The sequence below is a fragment of the Rutilus rutilus genome, assembly GCF_951802725.1.
Source record: "Rutilus rutilus genome assembly, chromosome: 10".
NCBI lineage: Eukaryota > Metazoa > Chordata > Actinopteri > Cypriniformes > Leuciscidae > Rutilus > Rutilus rutilus.
Window position 1 is genome coordinate 23,738,522 of NC_140215.1, and position 17,559 is coordinate 23,756,080.

The 17,559-nt window shown below is 35.5% G+C and overlaps 1 protein-coding gene across 1 annotated transcript in view; it reads right to left on the reverse strand.

Annotated features, from left to right (window-relative positions):
- The window catches only part of kiaa2012 (KIAA2012 ortholog), a 40,857-nt gene extending 26,483 nt beyond the window's left edge, over positions 1-14,374 (reverse strand). The window contains exons 1-13 of the mRNA XM_084422078.1: positions 14,245-14,374; positions 13,777-13,909; positions 13,415-13,684; positions 10,326-10,440; positions 7,623-7,763; positions 7,033-7,199; positions 6,413-6,599; positions 6,151-6,284; positions 4,951-5,137; positions 4,689-4,850; positions 2,730-2,891; positions 1,593-1,724; positions 1,147-1,224 (exon numbers count right to left, since the gene is read on the reverse strand). Of these exons, the coding sequence (XP_084278204.1) occupies positions 1,147-1,224; positions 1,593-1,724; positions 2,730-2,891; positions 4,689-4,850; positions 4,951-5,137; positions 6,151-6,284; positions 6,413-6,599; positions 7,033-7,199; positions 7,623-7,763; positions 10,326-10,440; positions 13,415-13,684; positions 13,777-13,878 (1,837 nt within the window). The 5' untranslated portion in view covers positions 13,879-13,909; positions 14,245-14,374. The remainder of the gene's footprint in view (positions 1-1,146; positions 1,225-1,592; positions 1,725-2,729; positions 2,892-4,688; positions 4,851-4,950; positions 5,138-6,150; positions 6,285-6,412; positions 6,600-7,032; positions 7,200-7,622; positions 7,764-10,325; positions 10,441-13,414; positions 13,685-13,776; positions 13,910-14,244) is intronic.
- Between the last annotated feature and the right edge of the window lie 3,185 nt (positions 14,375-17,559).

A 17,559-nucleotide genomic window follows, 5' to 3' on the forward strand; every position in this document is an offset into this window, starting at 1 on the left:
GTGGGCTAAGGCGAGTCGGTGGGGGTTGAGTTTCTGACCAGTGACAGGATAAAGGAAACAGAGCAGCTCCAGAGGTCGGCTTGAGAAAACACAGCCTCTGTCAGTCACACAGACTCCTGGGCCGGGATTAGGCCTCAGCCTGGGGGGGGATCGGGTTTCTCTGTCCGGGATACCTCACTGCTGCAAACCACTACCAGATGTGGAGCAGCCAGCATGAGAGCGGGAGGGGGCAGCGTGTGCTTTATATGCATATTTGTGTGTTTCATTGTACTGTACTATTTTTACTCATATTTTGCTCGTTAGGGCCCATATGAGACGAGTTTGAGAGTGGGATTAATAAAAAAAAAAATAAAAAAAAAGGTTGGTTATGTAAAAATGCTCATTTGCTGAGGACATCTACAGCTACAGGTAGAAACTCATATAAAAGAGTAGCCAAATAATATAATTTTACAATGAATGTTATTATATTCTGTTATACCTGATTATTAATACTAGTACATTATATGTTTTATATTAATATTATTATTATTGTTAATAATTATTATTAAAATAATAATATTAATATATACACTACAATTCAAAAGTTTGGGTCCGATTTTTGCTAAAATACTTTTATTCGACAATAATGAAGATATTTATAATGATTTCTATTTCAAATAAATGTTGTTTCGTCAAATAATTAACATTTTTGAATAGATTTTTTTCTATTCATCAAGGAATCCTGAAAAAAATATATATCATTGTTTCCACAAACATTCTATTTTCATCTTTGATTATAATAAGAAATGTTTCTGAGCAGCAAATCAGCATATCAGAATGATTTCTGAATGATCATGTGACACTGACGACTGAAGTAATGATGCTGAAAATTCAGCTTTACATCACAGGAATAAATTGCATTTTAAAATAAAATTAAAACAGAAAACAGCTATTCTAAACTATATATGTTTTTCTCTTTTTTTTTACAAATAAATGCAGCATTGGGGAGCATAAGATTCTTCTTTCCAAAACATTTAAAAATCTTACCAAACCCAAACATGTGAACAGTAGTGTAACTGAATGTACATTGTTTCATATTAACCATGTCCGATAATAAATCTGCACACAGAGTAAATTCTTCCAGTGCTTTGGATAGGAAACTCTAACCTTCATCTGTGGTGTGGTCCTGTATAACGATCGTCCAAGGCTGTTTCAAATCTCCCTCAGAAGTCACAACCTTAAGAACTGGAAACAAAGAGGTACATTCTTCATGTTAACATCATCTCTGTCTGTTACGGACCTCCTCTGCTCTCTATTTTTGTTTTGTCTGCTGTGTTTCCCCTTCAGAGTACCTTTATTTGACCTGAACTCTTACCCAGCAACTACTCTGTCCTTGTAATACACTAACACAGACTCCCCTGACAACAAGTTACATTTACAACATAATAACTAATAACACACATCGTTGAGAATAACATCTTGTGGACATTTTAATGCGTTTTTTCCCCCCTTTTCTTTAAGAGCCCAATGCGAGCAAAGGCCAGTATAGACATTACTGTGCTCTGTGTTTATTTGGTTGAGCACAATATAAAACCAAGTAAAGCCTCGATTACCGTGACCTTGTGTGACATCACCCTTTATTGGGTGGTCCTCGGTGTCAACTGCGGGATCCCAGAGAGACAAGCGTATGATTTCACCATCAGGACCCATTATTAAGGTGCCCAACGCTTTGCCTCGCTCCCATTCTGAAAACACACAGATTCAAACAGACAGACTTGACAAACCTAAAAATGGAAAAAAGTTGAGATTGCTCTATATAGAGGGGCTCCAAGATGACACTTGTCTTGGGCCACATGTAAAAATGTCATTGCATTAGACATATCAAACAAAGCGTCACAGAAATATGTTGTCAAATGGTATTTTCATATTTAATATCAGCATAATCTCACTATTCGGCATTTAACGTAATGTTTACATGTACATTTTTGTATGTTTGAGTATTTGCTGAAATGCACAATATTGACGAATCAAAAGCATCTAAATAAAAAAAGTTTTTAGCATGCACATCTTTAGAAGCACATCTTTAGAAGCCTTTATATTTATAATACATTTTGTATATTAACATTTTGCCATTATATTGCCATAAACTCGTACAGTAATTTGAGCAAGTACACTAATTGTACTGTATAAACTCAAAGAAAATCTAAATACTGGTTAAATTTAACTATACAAATATATCAATATTATTAATATTATATTTATTTATAAAATATTATATATTGTAATATTATGTAAACATTTATTTATTTATTGTATAATATATATGGACAAATATATAGATATTTGAGTTTATACAATAATTATATACACTCAAAAATATCTATGTTAAAAATATATCTTTAATGCAACTGTATTTAGTTATTACATATTCTACATTTAATAAAAAAATATATATATACATTTTACATGTTTCCATAGTTGTATAGACTCAAAGAAAGACTAATAAATATATATATATTGGTCAAATCTAACTATACAAATATACCTATAATATGTATTTATTTATTAAATATTATGCAATGTAATAAATATGATATTTGTTTTGTTTTTTACTTTATGAAGGATTAACCCTTGACCTGCTTGTCACCGGGCCGGGTATACCCTAGACTCTAGACAGAGTGCACAGCAAAAAAATTGGCCTGCTTTTCTTGTAACTTGTTTTGAACCGTCTTTATGAAGCATCCGGCTACCTCTGAGCTCCGGAGGAAGACAGCCTCTAGTGTTTCCTGTCTGTGCTTCTGTTGTGTCTGCAGGGTCATGTAGGTTCTGTCTGTACACAGCCATGGAGCTCTGTTTACCGGGACCCCTCCGGCCCACCAGGGGTGGCAATGGACCAAGGGGGGGATGTTGATCTGAGGGAATTAAAGGAAAAGAATTCACTTAAGACTGAACCAGAAATGACTGCAGAAATGCTCAGAAATTCTCATAGAGACTTGTTTTGCCTGGGTCCCAGAGCGCTAGAGGACAACTGAACCTTAGCCTCTGTGTTGTTATTTACCATATCAGCCCCTGAGATCTCCCACCAACCCCTGTCCTCACTCCCCACTGCTCTGCCTGTCTAAAGACTTCATTTAGCTGCAGCCAAGCACCAGCCGAGCCACACATGAAGAGGTGCTCGGCCCTCAGAGGGGGGCTTTGCTCTACCAGCACGGCTTCACTGTATGAGCCACTGCAGCCCTGGAGCGTACAGCTTATTTAAGCTCTGGATGAGGAGAGTATGTGTGAACTAATGAGAAGAGGAAAGGCGGTCAGCAGCATGAAAAATGAGATGGTTAAAAATGAGAAAGAGATATTATAAATTGGCAAGACTTTAAATTAAAGGTATAGCGGAGGATTTTCTTTTTCCGGGTGGATCATCAAGACTATTGGTCCTCCTAAGTGTCAATCATTCTGGTGATATGTTTATGTAAGGCCGTCGTACGTGCTCGTGCACACGATTCACACGATGGCGTGCACTCAAAACACAGGTTGGGCTTCCCACTGATGCCTCAGTCGCGAAGTTTCTACTTGACAGGTAAAGTTTGGCATGCTATTTGGAGAAATCCATTTAAAATCACTGCTAGTAAAAGTTAATGTAAGCTATGATTAGCTCGTGCATGCTCTGCACACGTTTAATAGGCGTTCCCTCTCGGGAGCAGGTAGAGTGTTGCGCATGTGCATTTTTTAAAAAGTGGAGAGGGTGGTTCTTTTCTAAAATTCGGGAAAATCCTCAGCTATACCTTTAAGGTTTAACTCAATAATATGCATTAGGTTTTTGAATCAAGTTTTTGAATACGTCTTTTCTTTGCTATTGTGACGTTTATCAGAGTGAAACGGCTTTTCGAACAAGAAAAAATTTAAGGCGGGACTTGATTTTGTCCATTGGGAATTGATTGGATGGCTGTGGTTTGCTACTGCTGTGATGTCATGTGAGTGACAGGTTGTGCCGCCATTTCGACAGTAAACGCATCATCAGAGAAGAGAAGAGATGTTGCTGCAAGAGGGAGGGGTAGTTATTTTGATTAAAGATTTCGAAGTAACATGCATTTAAAAAATAAATAAATGATGTGCATGGCCTAACCCTAACCCTAAGTCATTTATAATAAATACTGAAATATTGTAATATACATTGTGAAATTTTTTGTGCTATAAATTAACATTAGTAATGCACGAGTGAGACAGGTCAGTAAACCTCAATACTGAATTTCATTTTTTAAATGTAACAATTAACCTGAAAGTACATTCAAGCCATATTCATATATAACTGTTATTATAAAGTTCAAGCAGGATCACATGATTCCAGACTCGTTGGTAATGCTTGTACATGTACAAGTCTCAGTCTTGGCAGTGTTCTAATATTTTTTCATCACTTGACCAGTTTTCAATACTGCAGTGCTGTTGACTTTCAGGATGAGTCATTTTGAGTTCAGCGCCCAGGTGTTCTTACGAAATGTATTTCAGTAATATTATCTTTTGAAAATGTTTGACAAGATTTTGAGTTTGAATAAGGTTGAATAAGGCATAAAGGTTGATACTTAAAAAGATCATATCACAAAAACGATCTTGCTAAAATGGATTGTTTTTGTTGTATTTCTTTCAGCATATATGTTGTGAGTCATATCCGCAGCCACACTGTGTAAAATCTAAAAAAGAAATAAATATATCACTACCTCCCTTTTCTATATCGTCCGACCACATGATGTGCCCGAGGTCCATCTCTATAATCCTGCACTTGCTGTCAGAGAGAGGGTCCTGTCCTTTTTGGTCGAGCCCCTCTGCATGCAGATCACCATATGGCTTACGCTCCTGAACAGGGGTCCTATGAAGGTCATCTAAGGCACAATAAAGAAAGAATGGTAAAATGTGGTATAATAAACTAATCCATTATGCAAATGTACTTAAGGTAAAAGTGTGCAATGTGATGTTGCATACCATCCGGCTGATGGGTGTCTGTATGTTCTGTTTGTGCAGGGAAAAGCAGCAGCACTTTCCTGCACACACGGCTCTCTGGGGGGTTTTCATGTGTAGTTCCCACTTTGATGCCAGGGAGATGTACGTGTAGTTCTCGTTGTGGTAAATTCTCACAACTCATTCTTTTATCTGTTATTTCCGGTTTATTCTTCAAGACAATTCCAAAAGAACTACATCATTTGTATACACTTAAATCATTTTCAGAAGATATGGTGAATTTATAAAAGACAAATCTATTGTTATTTGGATGTTTGAGAACCGTTCAGTTTGGGGTCAGAAGTTTTTTTTTAATGCTTTTATTTAGCAATTAAATCCAAATTAAATAATCCACAAAAATAATTAGCAGCAGAACATTAATAATAATACAAAACGAGCAACAAATCAGCATATTAGAATGAATTTGAAGGATCATGTGACACTGAACACTGAGTGAAAATGCAGCATTTTAAAATCTACTCAAAAAGAATAAAAAAAAAATTTCACAATATAGCATTTAAAAATGTAGTGAATTACACATGAAGAAAATGATAAGCAATTTATCATGCAAGATTCAAAAATATCCATTATCCTCTTGTGGAACACTCTCAGAAAAAATGGTACAAAAGCTGTCACTGTGGCGGTACCTTTTCAAAAGGTAGGCTACACCTTTGTACCTAAAGAGTGCATTTAAGTCCCTCAAAAGTACATATTGGTACCAAGCGTGTACATATTAGTACCTAAATGGTACATATTAGAACCCTTTTGAAGGGTACTGTCCCAGTGACAGCTTTTGTACCTTTTTTTCTGAGAGTGAAGAGTAATTCAGAACAGAAGCTAGAGCAGATGTTAAAATGCAGAAAAGTACAGAAAAGAGAAAAGAGTATTTAAAGTAAAGAGTCATTTTGAGGTTTGCGCTTGAATAAGAGTCCCAGGTGTTCTTACAATACATATTTCAGTAATATTAGGTGTTTTCTCTTTTGAAAATGTTTGACAAGTTTTGTCAAGAAGCTGCCAAGAAGTTAACATAGAGTTAACATCACAGAAGTTAACATGCAGAAAAATAGAGAACAAGATTTGTTTGATATTTTGTTTATAAGAAGTGCATTGGTTTAGAGTGATGGTTGATATAAATGTGTCTTCAGCCATTTCTTGCAGTGTAATTACCAAATACCGAATTCTTACCATTGTTGAAGTATTGTCAGAGTCTGAGTTGACCAGCGGGCTCTGGTTAATGGGTGGTAAGTGGAAGACGGTGAAGCTGGGATCTGTTTCTATATTCACTCTCCTCTCGTGAGTTTCACCCCCACAATGTCTCACTAAAGCAAACACAGTTTTGCAGAACATACTTAGCAAATGTATGACTTCAGGCTTGTATCTGGATGTCACATGTGGATTTTATGGACTTTAAATGGTCCGCTAAATACTGATGTACTTCTTGTCTTACTCTGGCGGGATCCCTCCATGTGTCCACCGTAGTAGTTGACCCGTGAGAGCGGGCTGTATTCCAAAGACGAATCCACATACACTGACCTCAGAGGGCACGTCTCTGCAACGCCATTTCCACTCTCCATCCGAGTGCGCTTCCCACGGCCATTTAGATCCTTCAGATGGTCGATAAGATGTGGGAGTATCTGGTATATGTCAAAGCAAAATAATGAAAAGCTCTTTAGCTAAGTTTTGAAGTTATGGTCATGCAGTTTGGAAAAACACATGGACTAAAAAGTGGAAATCATTTAGACATTTGATCAAATTCACATGTACAGTACTTCACCTTAGCATTTCTGGTCTCCGTTTTTCATTGTAAAGGTTCAAAAGCCAAATACTTCACATAAACAACAGTATATTACATCAGTGACAGAGATTAACCAAGAAAAATGAAATCAGATGCTGTTAAAGGTCAGATGTTTATTTATGAGTAGAACTTTCCAAGTGTCTGGCCTTATGATGCCAAAAGCACAGTGTCAATTATATGGTTGGAGGGAATTTCAGGTCACTGTTGGGAAACAGACGAAAAGAGCCAGAGCAACATGTACTAAAGATGATTAATCTGGTTATTGGACTCACTGTTTTATCTTCAGTCTGATGTGCAGGTTCTGTCTCAGGGATCGGACTCATCTGAGCTCTGCATGTGTCAACCGCTATCCTGAGACTCCTATCCTGTCCTTTTCTCTCTTTCGGCTTCTCTCTCAGTTCATCTTTCTGTGCTTTAGTCTTAAAGGTCATTTGTTCATCTGGAATCAAGATTGATTTTGACATTAGGTTAAAGCGAAACCGTTATTCTCTGTATCCAATTATGTTTCACAGCATCACAGAAGAAGCTGCTTGAAATCAAAATGGTTTACATTTTAGGAATCACTTTTTACTTCCTTTTGGCAATGGGAAAGTAAAATCCAAACTAAAAGCTGTAAGTCCCGACATGAATGGCGCGCATTCAGAGGCAGGTATCTGACATGTGTTAAAGATCTTAAATATGTAAACATTCACCCTCTGAATGGACAAACACTGGCAACAAATATTTTTTTGCGTTTCTGCATTGTGTTCACTGGCATTGCTGTCCTGCACAGGATGTTGTTGATCTAATCAAGAACTGCTTTTGTATAGTCGACGTTTATCTGATCGTTAGTGTCACTTGTGTTAGATTTCATGAACTATACCTGGTGCAGCATGAGTTTCCTCATGGATTTGCACATGTACCAAACCCTCCGTTATGGGCGGCAGAAGGCCAAGGGTGGCCCTGTTGGGTCGAGGGGAACAGAGGAAATGTGGCTGGTATCTGACCTGTCCCGCTTTTTCTCCTGAAACACAATGAGATTTATAATTTTATGATAGATATGGGATGTAACTACCGTTCAAATGTTGAAAAAGATATTGTGTAATGTTTTTGAAAGAAGTCTCTTATGCTTAACAACACTGCATTTACTTGATCAAAAATACAGTAAAAACAGTAATATTGTGAAATATTATTAACATTTAAAATAACGGTTTTGTATTTTAATGTTTTAAAATGTAAAGGTACTCTATGTAGCTTTTGGCCCTCTAGCAGCGGTTAAAAAAAAACGCTGCAGTTTGCGGAAGAACATTGGATAACACTTTACAATAAGGTTCATTAGTTAACATTAGTTAAAGGAACTGTATGTAAGATTGTGGCCAAAACTGGTACTGCAATCACTTTCAAATTACTGTAGAGCAGTGTATCCCCTCCCCCTCCCCCCTGACTCCAGGTTGCCAGATAGGCTGCAGGATCCAGCAGGAACGTAGGCTGACACGTTTGTAGCTGCAGCTGTGGTAACTAGAGCAGAGCTGGCAACCCGGATGCCGAAACACTACTGACTTTGTGATTGGTAGATAGGTGGAGGGTGGGGCTTCAGGCCAAAACACAACATGACAACATCAACATCAGTTGAGGGCTGCAACTTCACTTTTAAATGACAGTATCCTGGCCGGACTACTGTTGTCAGTGATATAAGTATTTGAAATGAACATGATTTCTTAATGTCTAGTGACATATCAGGGCCATTTTATGATTAATTGAAATACATTTCTTACATACAGCTCCTTTAACTACATTAGTTAACATGACCTAATAATGAACTGCACTTCTACAGCCTTTCTTTCTTAATGTAAATTTACATTTATTAATATATTATTAAAATCAAAAGTTGTATGCCATTAGTAACATGAACCAATGGACATATGTGTTTCCATTAATTAATGTTAACAAATATTAATAAATACAGCAACAAATGTATTGATCATGGTTAGTTCATGTTGATTAATAGCCTACACTAAAGTTAACTAATAAACCTTATTGTAAAGTATTTCCGAACATTGTTTTGGTTGTGTGCTTCGGCGAGTGACTGTGCTGATGAATATGGTTATAATACTGCTCATAAAACTTTCATTACAGAGGTATAAGCAGTTTAGATGGAAAGGATCTCAAGCTGACTAGCTGAAGATGTTATAGCTATACCCATAGACACGGTACTTCCTTGAAATTAAATTCCAGCACAGCGCTACAACAACCATATTGACCCTTCACAATAGATACTGCTTTACAATGAACTCTGTTAGAGTGCTACATGTGGCCATTTATCTGTTCAATAAAACACCTTACCTCTTGAGTAATAAAAACACCATCTCCGTGTCGCTTTTACAACATTTCAAATCTCAATCTCAAGTCAGGCCAAGCCAGTATTGATTCTCGTTTTATAACAAGCCTTTTCGCGTTTTCGTGTTTTCAGCAGGCTCTCCTCCGTTCAGCGTGGTGATTCCTCAAAGGTTGGAGATTTAGCATGCTTCATGTCAACCTTTCTCGCTAGTTGTGACAACTAACCTATGTCACTCCCACACCACCACATACACGTCAAAGTAGCCTTTTTGACGAGACATGCAGGGGTGAGTATTATAAACACTGATAATGGGCTTACGATAGTGAATCAGGGTAAGACAAAAACACTTTTTGTAAAAAGGATTGATGTATGACTCATTATTTAAATTTGGTTAATTTTGAACAAAAAAGTTACATATTGTAGCGTAGCCTATGTTTAATGAAAGCTGAATTTTCAGCATCATTACTCCAGTCTTCAGTGTCACATGATCCTTCAGAAATCATAATAATGCTGATCTGCTGCTCAAGAAACATGTCTAATTATTATCAATGTTGAAAACAGTTACATTCTAACATTCTACAGCCTAACATTTTTGTGGAAATAATGATTTACTTAATTATTTAATTAATGAAGATTTAGCTATATAAATGTCTTTACTGTCACAATTTAATGTGTCATTGCTTAATAAAAGTACAAATCTATTTATTTTCTTTTAATTTTTTTTTTAAATCTTACTTACCCCAAAGTTTTGAACAGTATTGTACATGAAAAAAAAGAAAAGAAAAGTATGTTGTCAAATGACTTGCTTTCTTCCATTTACCAAAAAAGTGATTTTTTTATTATTATTTTTTTTACATTATTATTATTTTAATTGGGCCACTGTTTTTATATAATGAAAGTGAATAAGGACTGGATGTGTCATGTTCCAAAATTAAAACAAAGAATCATAAAAAATTTGATTAGATGTCAAGATTTAAGTGTAAAAATGGCTAAGTTTATTCTGTTCCTCACAAAAAGCTATTGCGTTGTTTCAATAGAATTGGAATATAGTACATGAGTCATATGGACAGTTTTTATGATACATTATTTATTTTTTATTAATTAATTATTATAAATAACATGAACAATAAAGTAAAAGCATTTTTGCCTTTTATTCTATAAACCTGTCTATGAATAAATAAATACAAATTCTAAGCCTATACATTTTAAAAGGTTGACCAGAGTGTTTAAGTGTTTAAAGATCCTCACCTTTAACCTGGTTTAGATTAGAGTTCTCTTCTCTTCTTCTCTGGATGTTCTGTGTAGCATGTTTAGTATCTGGCAATAAGTGGTGCGTTACACCAGCAAAAGATCCAACTTTTTCCTAAAAGAAAAAAAGAATCATATATAAAAAGAACATGTGTTTGATTTTCACATCTTCATGATTTCTTAGGCCTCTGCAAAAACATGGAACTGTTCCACATTATCTCTAACTATCTCTTTTGAAACCATTCAAACATGATGTTCACCTTCTTTTCAAGGTTCACTTATTTTCAAGGTTCCTCCTATTTGTATTAAATGTCAGTTGAAAATGAAAATGTGAATGCCAAGCAGGAAGTCACACTGGAATTCTTTTGGATGCAATACCTTGCAATTTTTTTCAAAAGAATATAAAAGAACTGAGATGTTTTGATCTCCTAGGTTGAACATTTAACAATAATAAAGAGATACCAGGTGCTAGACATCAATGCTTTGAAATCAGTTACCATGAAATCAAAATGGAATATTGCCGTATTTAGTATAAATGATTTTTCCATGCACATCTTTTTTTAAATTATTATTCATGTCCCCTTGTAAACAAAATATCTTCCCCTCCCTCTTCTTTTCTCTGATGCGTGCGTTAAATTTTTTTTTTCCTTGTTCCCATATAGGGAAGAAAAGACTTCCGTTTCATGCCAACTTTAATTTTGTTTTTAAAATAGTTTTCTATTCGTCTTTTCAGTTTAGTTTTAGTTTTTTTCAAAGTTTAAGTTTATTTCACTTTATTATAGGTTCTGTATTTTAGGAGTGCCAAAGCGGTATTATTTAAAAATGTTGAATGCAAGTGGGTTATAAAGGTTTCATGTTTTATAAAATTAATTTTAGTCAGTTTTGTTTGGAGTTGTGTTGGTTTTGATTATTTTAGCCATTTAGATTTGTTAAAAACAACTGGTGTTATGTTGATAATTATGAGCATTATCTGTTTGAATTCAGCTGGCTTTGCTGAGGATGACTATGGCGGCCATTTTTGAGTCTCTGGATGAACCTGTGTTGTTTTCATTCTGCTGCAGTTGAACGTGACAGATCGAGACTTCACACAGGCCACCCACACCGAAGACCCTTCTTCCTGGATCCCCTCCAAATCCCTGTCCAAACCCTCATGTCTATGAGGTAAACACACTGATTACTGCATTCAGCTCTCATCACCTGGATCATTCCCCTTTTGCCCCGAGAGAGTGCCATTTCGGTCACATACTGCAGCAATTTGTCGGTGTCGTTGAAGTTGCTCTTTTCCTGCTGATCACAGTTTCTCTTCTGATGGTTCATGCGGGTTTATGTTTGGATGATAGAAGATGGACATTGTGAAACGGAAGCCACCATGGAGTTTACGTTTCTCATTCAAGATGCACACCTGATTTGGTGATTCTTTTGATCTCCTTCCGCATCGACAGATGATTTTCGGGGGCGCAGAGAGAGGGCGGATTAATGTGCATATAATGAGGGAACAGTCAAGGGCTGTGGACCATTAGCAGATTGTGGTGGACGGGAATTGGATAGATTGTGGACTGTGTGCTTATGTAAAATCCCTCAGGACACCTTTATTAAGATTTGCAGCTCACATCTCACAGAGGTCAAATGGCGCATTATGGGTAAATCACCAGTTTGATTGACCTGGAATGTGTGGAAATTGAAGACACCTTGAGCACTGACCGTGTGTGTGTGTGTGTGTGTGTGTGTTGCGTACTGACGGCAGGATTATCTCCCCTGTCCAGGTGCAGTTTTAAGCGCTCAGTGAAAGATTATGAAGTGAAATGTAAAATGAACATACCACATTTCACCTAGTTGACTTCAGGATGGTGTTACCTCTCTGGCCAGAGAGGCGGTTCGCCAATGAGGGCCGGTAAACTAATACTACCACAGAGTCTGTCACCCTGACCTGAACCTGAGTTTCAACTTTTCTGGGCAGTAAAATTTTGGAAGATTTACTGTGTACTGGTCTGTCCTTCAAGTTTATGTCCCACCTCTCTTGCTCTCTGGCAATCAGGAGGCAACTTCAGGCAGAGCTGGACAATAGTGCATTTGTAGTAGATCTGGGCCTCTTAACTGAAGAAATCTGACAGATAACGAACTGTTTCATGCAGTACTTGGTCATGTACGTGTGTGTAACCTGGTACATTAATCAGACGACTGTTCGGTTCAGCTGCCTTTTCAGTATCTAATGTTTTTTAAACTTGACCATTAAATCTTTATATCCGGAACAGTAAATCTGAGTGATATTTCCAGAAATACATGACCTCTGCAAACAGCATTAACAATTTATTGAAATTGATTTTATTTTTAATAGTTACCCTTGTGAAAAAGAAGTTTGCTTAATTGCATTGAATGTGCATACTTTTACAAGAATATTTTTTAATATATATTTTTATATCATATATTTATATATATGTAATATATCAGATGGCACTTAGAGACTTTTGCATCTGAACTCTTCATATATATATATATATCTTTTTTTTTTTTTTTTTTTTTTTTTTACACCTGAGGGAGACGGTACATTTTTAAAGTCAAATTTACTCCAACTGTTGTGACAAGTTTTGGATTTTGAACTCAAATTTATACGTTTTCAAAAAAGTAAACAAAAGTAATCCATTGTTTCGACTATTTGTGAGTTAAAAACAAAGGATATCTTTATGTTTAGTTGAGTTTACTCATGTTTTTAAGGCATTTTAAGACAAATGTTTTACAGTGAAGGGTAATAGTGTTATTCTTTCCAACGCTATCTCACGACCAATTCGTACGAATTCGTACGAATGATAAAAAGTTGGCTAATTCGTACTAATTCGTACGACCTCACTCGTACGAATTTGTACGATTTGTCTAAACCCACGTGATGGATAGGTTTAGGGGCGGGGTCAGGGGTAGGTCATTCATATGAATTCATACGAATTGGCCAATTCGTAAAATATGTACGATTTTACAAAAATCTTACTAATTTGTACGAGTCAGGTCGTATGAATTCGTACGAATAAGCCACCTCGTAGAATTTGTACGTTTTCCCGTGAGATCGGGCTGTTCTTTCTTCTATTTCACAAATGTACCTTCTTTTTTCCAAAGGCCAAAATTGCTCCAGTCAGGTCTTGCAGTGTGTGCAGCTGCTTCTCAACTTCCTGTTTCGGGCAGCCAGGAGCCTTTCTCTTCCTGTTAACCTGGCCAGATTGGTATGCCAGTGCGAGATCTTCTGAATACAGAATAAGAGGCCCTCTCCTTGTACTGTAGGTCTTAGGCGGCGCCGGCTCTAGGCCTCCAAAAAAACGCCCACTGCTCGTAAGACGCAGCAGTGAAGGCTGAGATTTCCAGTTGAAGTAGTCCTAGTTTGGAAAAGATCATGTTTCTATTGACTGTTCTACTGCGTGCTCATTGAAACTGGCCTTATATAGACACATATGTAAGAAACATTTACCTCTGGTTCAAAACAGACCTCCAGTCTTCCATCATTACCATCTTCATCAGGCACAATTTGGCCGTACCCACGACTCAGCAATGACAGGACAAAATCTTTCATTGTGACGCTGATAATGTTCTTTGAATGAATGCTGAAAAAGTACATGTACAATGTTTTTAAAATCACAAAGGCCTTTTTAATTTGTAATATTGTTGTTATATATAGCAATTGTATCACTGTTAAAAAAAAAAAGTTGCTGCCTTAAATTTTTAAGTACAGTCAACTTAGATGTTTGAGTCATTTCAACTTAAATTACATTACACTTAAAATAATGAGTTCAATATTGTATAACTTATAAAAAAGTTGAAAATAAAGTAATGTAAAAACAAAGGTTGTCATATAACTTATTGATATAATTAAGTTTCAAAGAAAGTCAGAAGTCAGCGATTTTCACAGTTGTTCAACACTGTTTTTTGTTTCTCGTACCTCAGTTTGTGGCCTAGCAGCACCCCTCTCTTCAGCGACCATTTCTCTTTACCTCAGAATGCATCTCCGCAGCTGCTTTTACATACTAAGAATCATTTCGGGCCATGTTACGAATGTCTGTGTTTGCTGAGCTTTGGTGTTGCTAGGCTCTCCACAGCTCCTCGGCAGAGCACTGTTTTCTTGTTTCCTTGGTTGCAACCAAGCACTTACCCCCTCCTGGTCAGGCCAGAAACTCTGACTACCTTTGCTAAACCCATCCTAAAATACAAACAAAAGGAAGATAACTGCTCACGGTTTTTTGTGAGTAACTTGACAGGCACGTCCTGTCATATGCCCAGTACAGCACATACCTAATTAGTGTTATTGACTGTGCCACAAGATATAGACCTTTCCTTCCTTCACATAAAACCCCTCCATCAATCAAACAGACAGGGGGAATTGTTATACAACTAAAAGACCTGCAGGATGTCCTTAAATAATGTAAGAGGATACTGGAGGAACTGAAACTAAAATTAAAATCATAGGTAGCACTTTATTTTACAGTCATGTTCCGCATATACATACTATGTACTTCATACAATAACTGGGTTATAACCTACACTGTAAAAATTTATTTTCATGATTTGTTATCGCAACTTTTTTTCTTTTGTCAAATCAACTTAAATGATTAATGTGATTCAGATTTTTAGTTTCTGTTGATTAAGTCACTTTGTTGTCTTAACTCAAATTTATCATTTCAATGGACTAAAATTTTTAAGGCAACCAGGTAACTTACTTTTTTTTAAGTTGAACCAACAATATATATATTTTTTTTTACAGTGACTAACCCTGAACCTATCCCTTAACCTAACCTTAACCTATAGTTAGCCTATATTACCAGTACTTTCTTGGGTAACTGTATGTACAAATACTGTGAAATAAAGTGTAACCAAACCATAAAAACTGTTTGTTGCTTGAAATAAAATGCATGTTAACTGAAATCAAATCAAATATTAAAAAAAAAAACTAATTTTATTTCAGCCAGTTGCCAAGACTAACAGTTCTCATTTTCATTTAGTTTAACTTGATGTACTGAAATAGCTAAAACTGTAAATAAATATACATACTTTTTTTTTTTAACAAAAACTTATAAAAATGACAAAAACACTACACAATTACTAACATTTTGACTAAAATTAAAATGAACAAATTAAATATATATAAAAAAAATGAATAAAGATAAATAAATTAGTATCTCATTGATTCTAAAATAACACTAGGATATGTGACAGTTTGGCCACAAAAGCACAAGGCAAGGAAAGATAAGTATATTGCATGCTGTATGACAGTACACTGTAAAAAATTATGTGATCAATATGTTTTGACAACATACAGAATTATGTTTTTACATTGCTTTAACTGGTCAAAATAAGTTAAGCAATTTTGAAAAAAGTCAAGCAAAATTATATTTAACTCATTTTTTTAAGTCAGTTTAATGTAATTTCAGTTGAAATGATTTAAACAACCAAGTTTATTGTACATAAATATTTAAGGCAGCAACTTATTGTGTGGGCACTAATAAACACGTTTTGGGAACAGTGCATTGAGTAACACTTAAGGTCCTATTAGTTAACGTTAGTTAATGCATTAGCTAACATTAACTAACAATGAACAACATATTTGTTACAGTAATTATTAATATTTGTTAATGTTACATTACAGATACAAATGTTAGTTCATGTTAGCTCAGGTCCATTAACTGATATTAACAGAAACAACTTTTGATTTTAATATGTATTAGTAAATGTTTTTTTGTTTTTTCATTGTTAGTTTAACAAATTTAACTAATGTTAACAAATGGAACCATACTGTAAAGTGCAGCTCTTGTGCTTCAATATACTTGGAGGTTTAAAATGAGTGTCACAGAAAAGACTTCTTCAGACTGCTAGGGATGCCTTTGAACCACAACACTAGCCTCTTCAACCACAACTGCATGTGCTTTGTGTTACATGGTGAATCATTTTATTACTCTGTGAGATCATACTTTGTGACGATGAACAGAACCCTAGTTGAGCAGCTGCAGGTTGATGAGGACAAAATGTTAGGATACTTAACATTAACCTGCCAACACCCTCTGAGCTGAGCTCTTGACCTACATTGAAAAAAATCATGATAGTAAAATAAGGAAAATTATTTTTTTTCTTCTGTCTTTAAAATTACAAAAGATCTTGGAGTTTTACTTAATGTGTATATCACAAATCAGTTGCTTTTGTGAGTGCCATTGTTAATATGGGCACTTTGCACATCCAAAGAACAGTATAGCCTAGTGTATATGTGAGGGGCTCAACAGATTTAAACATATTTAAAGGTGCAGAACATTCTAGCTTATAGGCATTCAAGAGAGTTTGCAACATAATTATTGTTAATGTGATTCTTGAAATAAAATGTAACATTAATGCATTTTATTCACAATATATGCAATATAATATTTTGGTGATTCCTTTTCCTTTGCAGTGCACACTTAAAAAAAAGGGTCTTTATTGCATTCGCTTCCATGAAGAATCTTTAACATCCATGAAAACTTTCCATTGGACAAAAGGGTCTTTGTGGAAAAAGATTGTTTAGATTTTAGAAGAAGTGTTCTTCTCACTATAGGACTTTTTTTTTTTTTTTTTACATGTTCACTGAAACTTTCTTTTTAGGAACCAAAAATGGTTTGTCTATGTCATTACTGCGAAAACCCTCTGGAACCTTTCTTTTTAAGAGTGATATTAATATTCTTATCAATATACGTATTTCTTTCAAGACTGTTACAAAACAATACATTTGAATATATTAAAGCACAAGAGATAAATGATGTGCAACAGTTGATGATAACCTAAACTTTTGCTTAAATATAAAGTATGTTTCGTTCTTGAAACTTGTCTTTGTAGTTCATTCATAATACTTGCTGTAAAGTTTTCACAACATATCAGTCACCTGTAGGTGGCGCTAAAGCACCGCTCTTACACTTCATCCCAGTAACGCAAATTTGTTCAATAATCCACCGAATATGACCATGTAGGTAGATCTCATTCTTTGAGGCTGACTTTGTTTTGTAGTTAAATTAAAAATCATTTTGTCTCATGTGCTTTTTTTTTAAAAGTCAAGATATAATACCACATTTGGTGCAACAGTCTTCAAAAAGGTTACTCCGAGCTCTTTCTGATATAGGCTTTTTTCTTACAGGAAATGCTAATGGTTAAACAGAGTAGCCCGTGCATGGTTTCCACATCTGCATGTCTTTGTTTTCATAATTTAAAAAATAAAAACTTTTGAGTAAAATGAGTCGGTTCG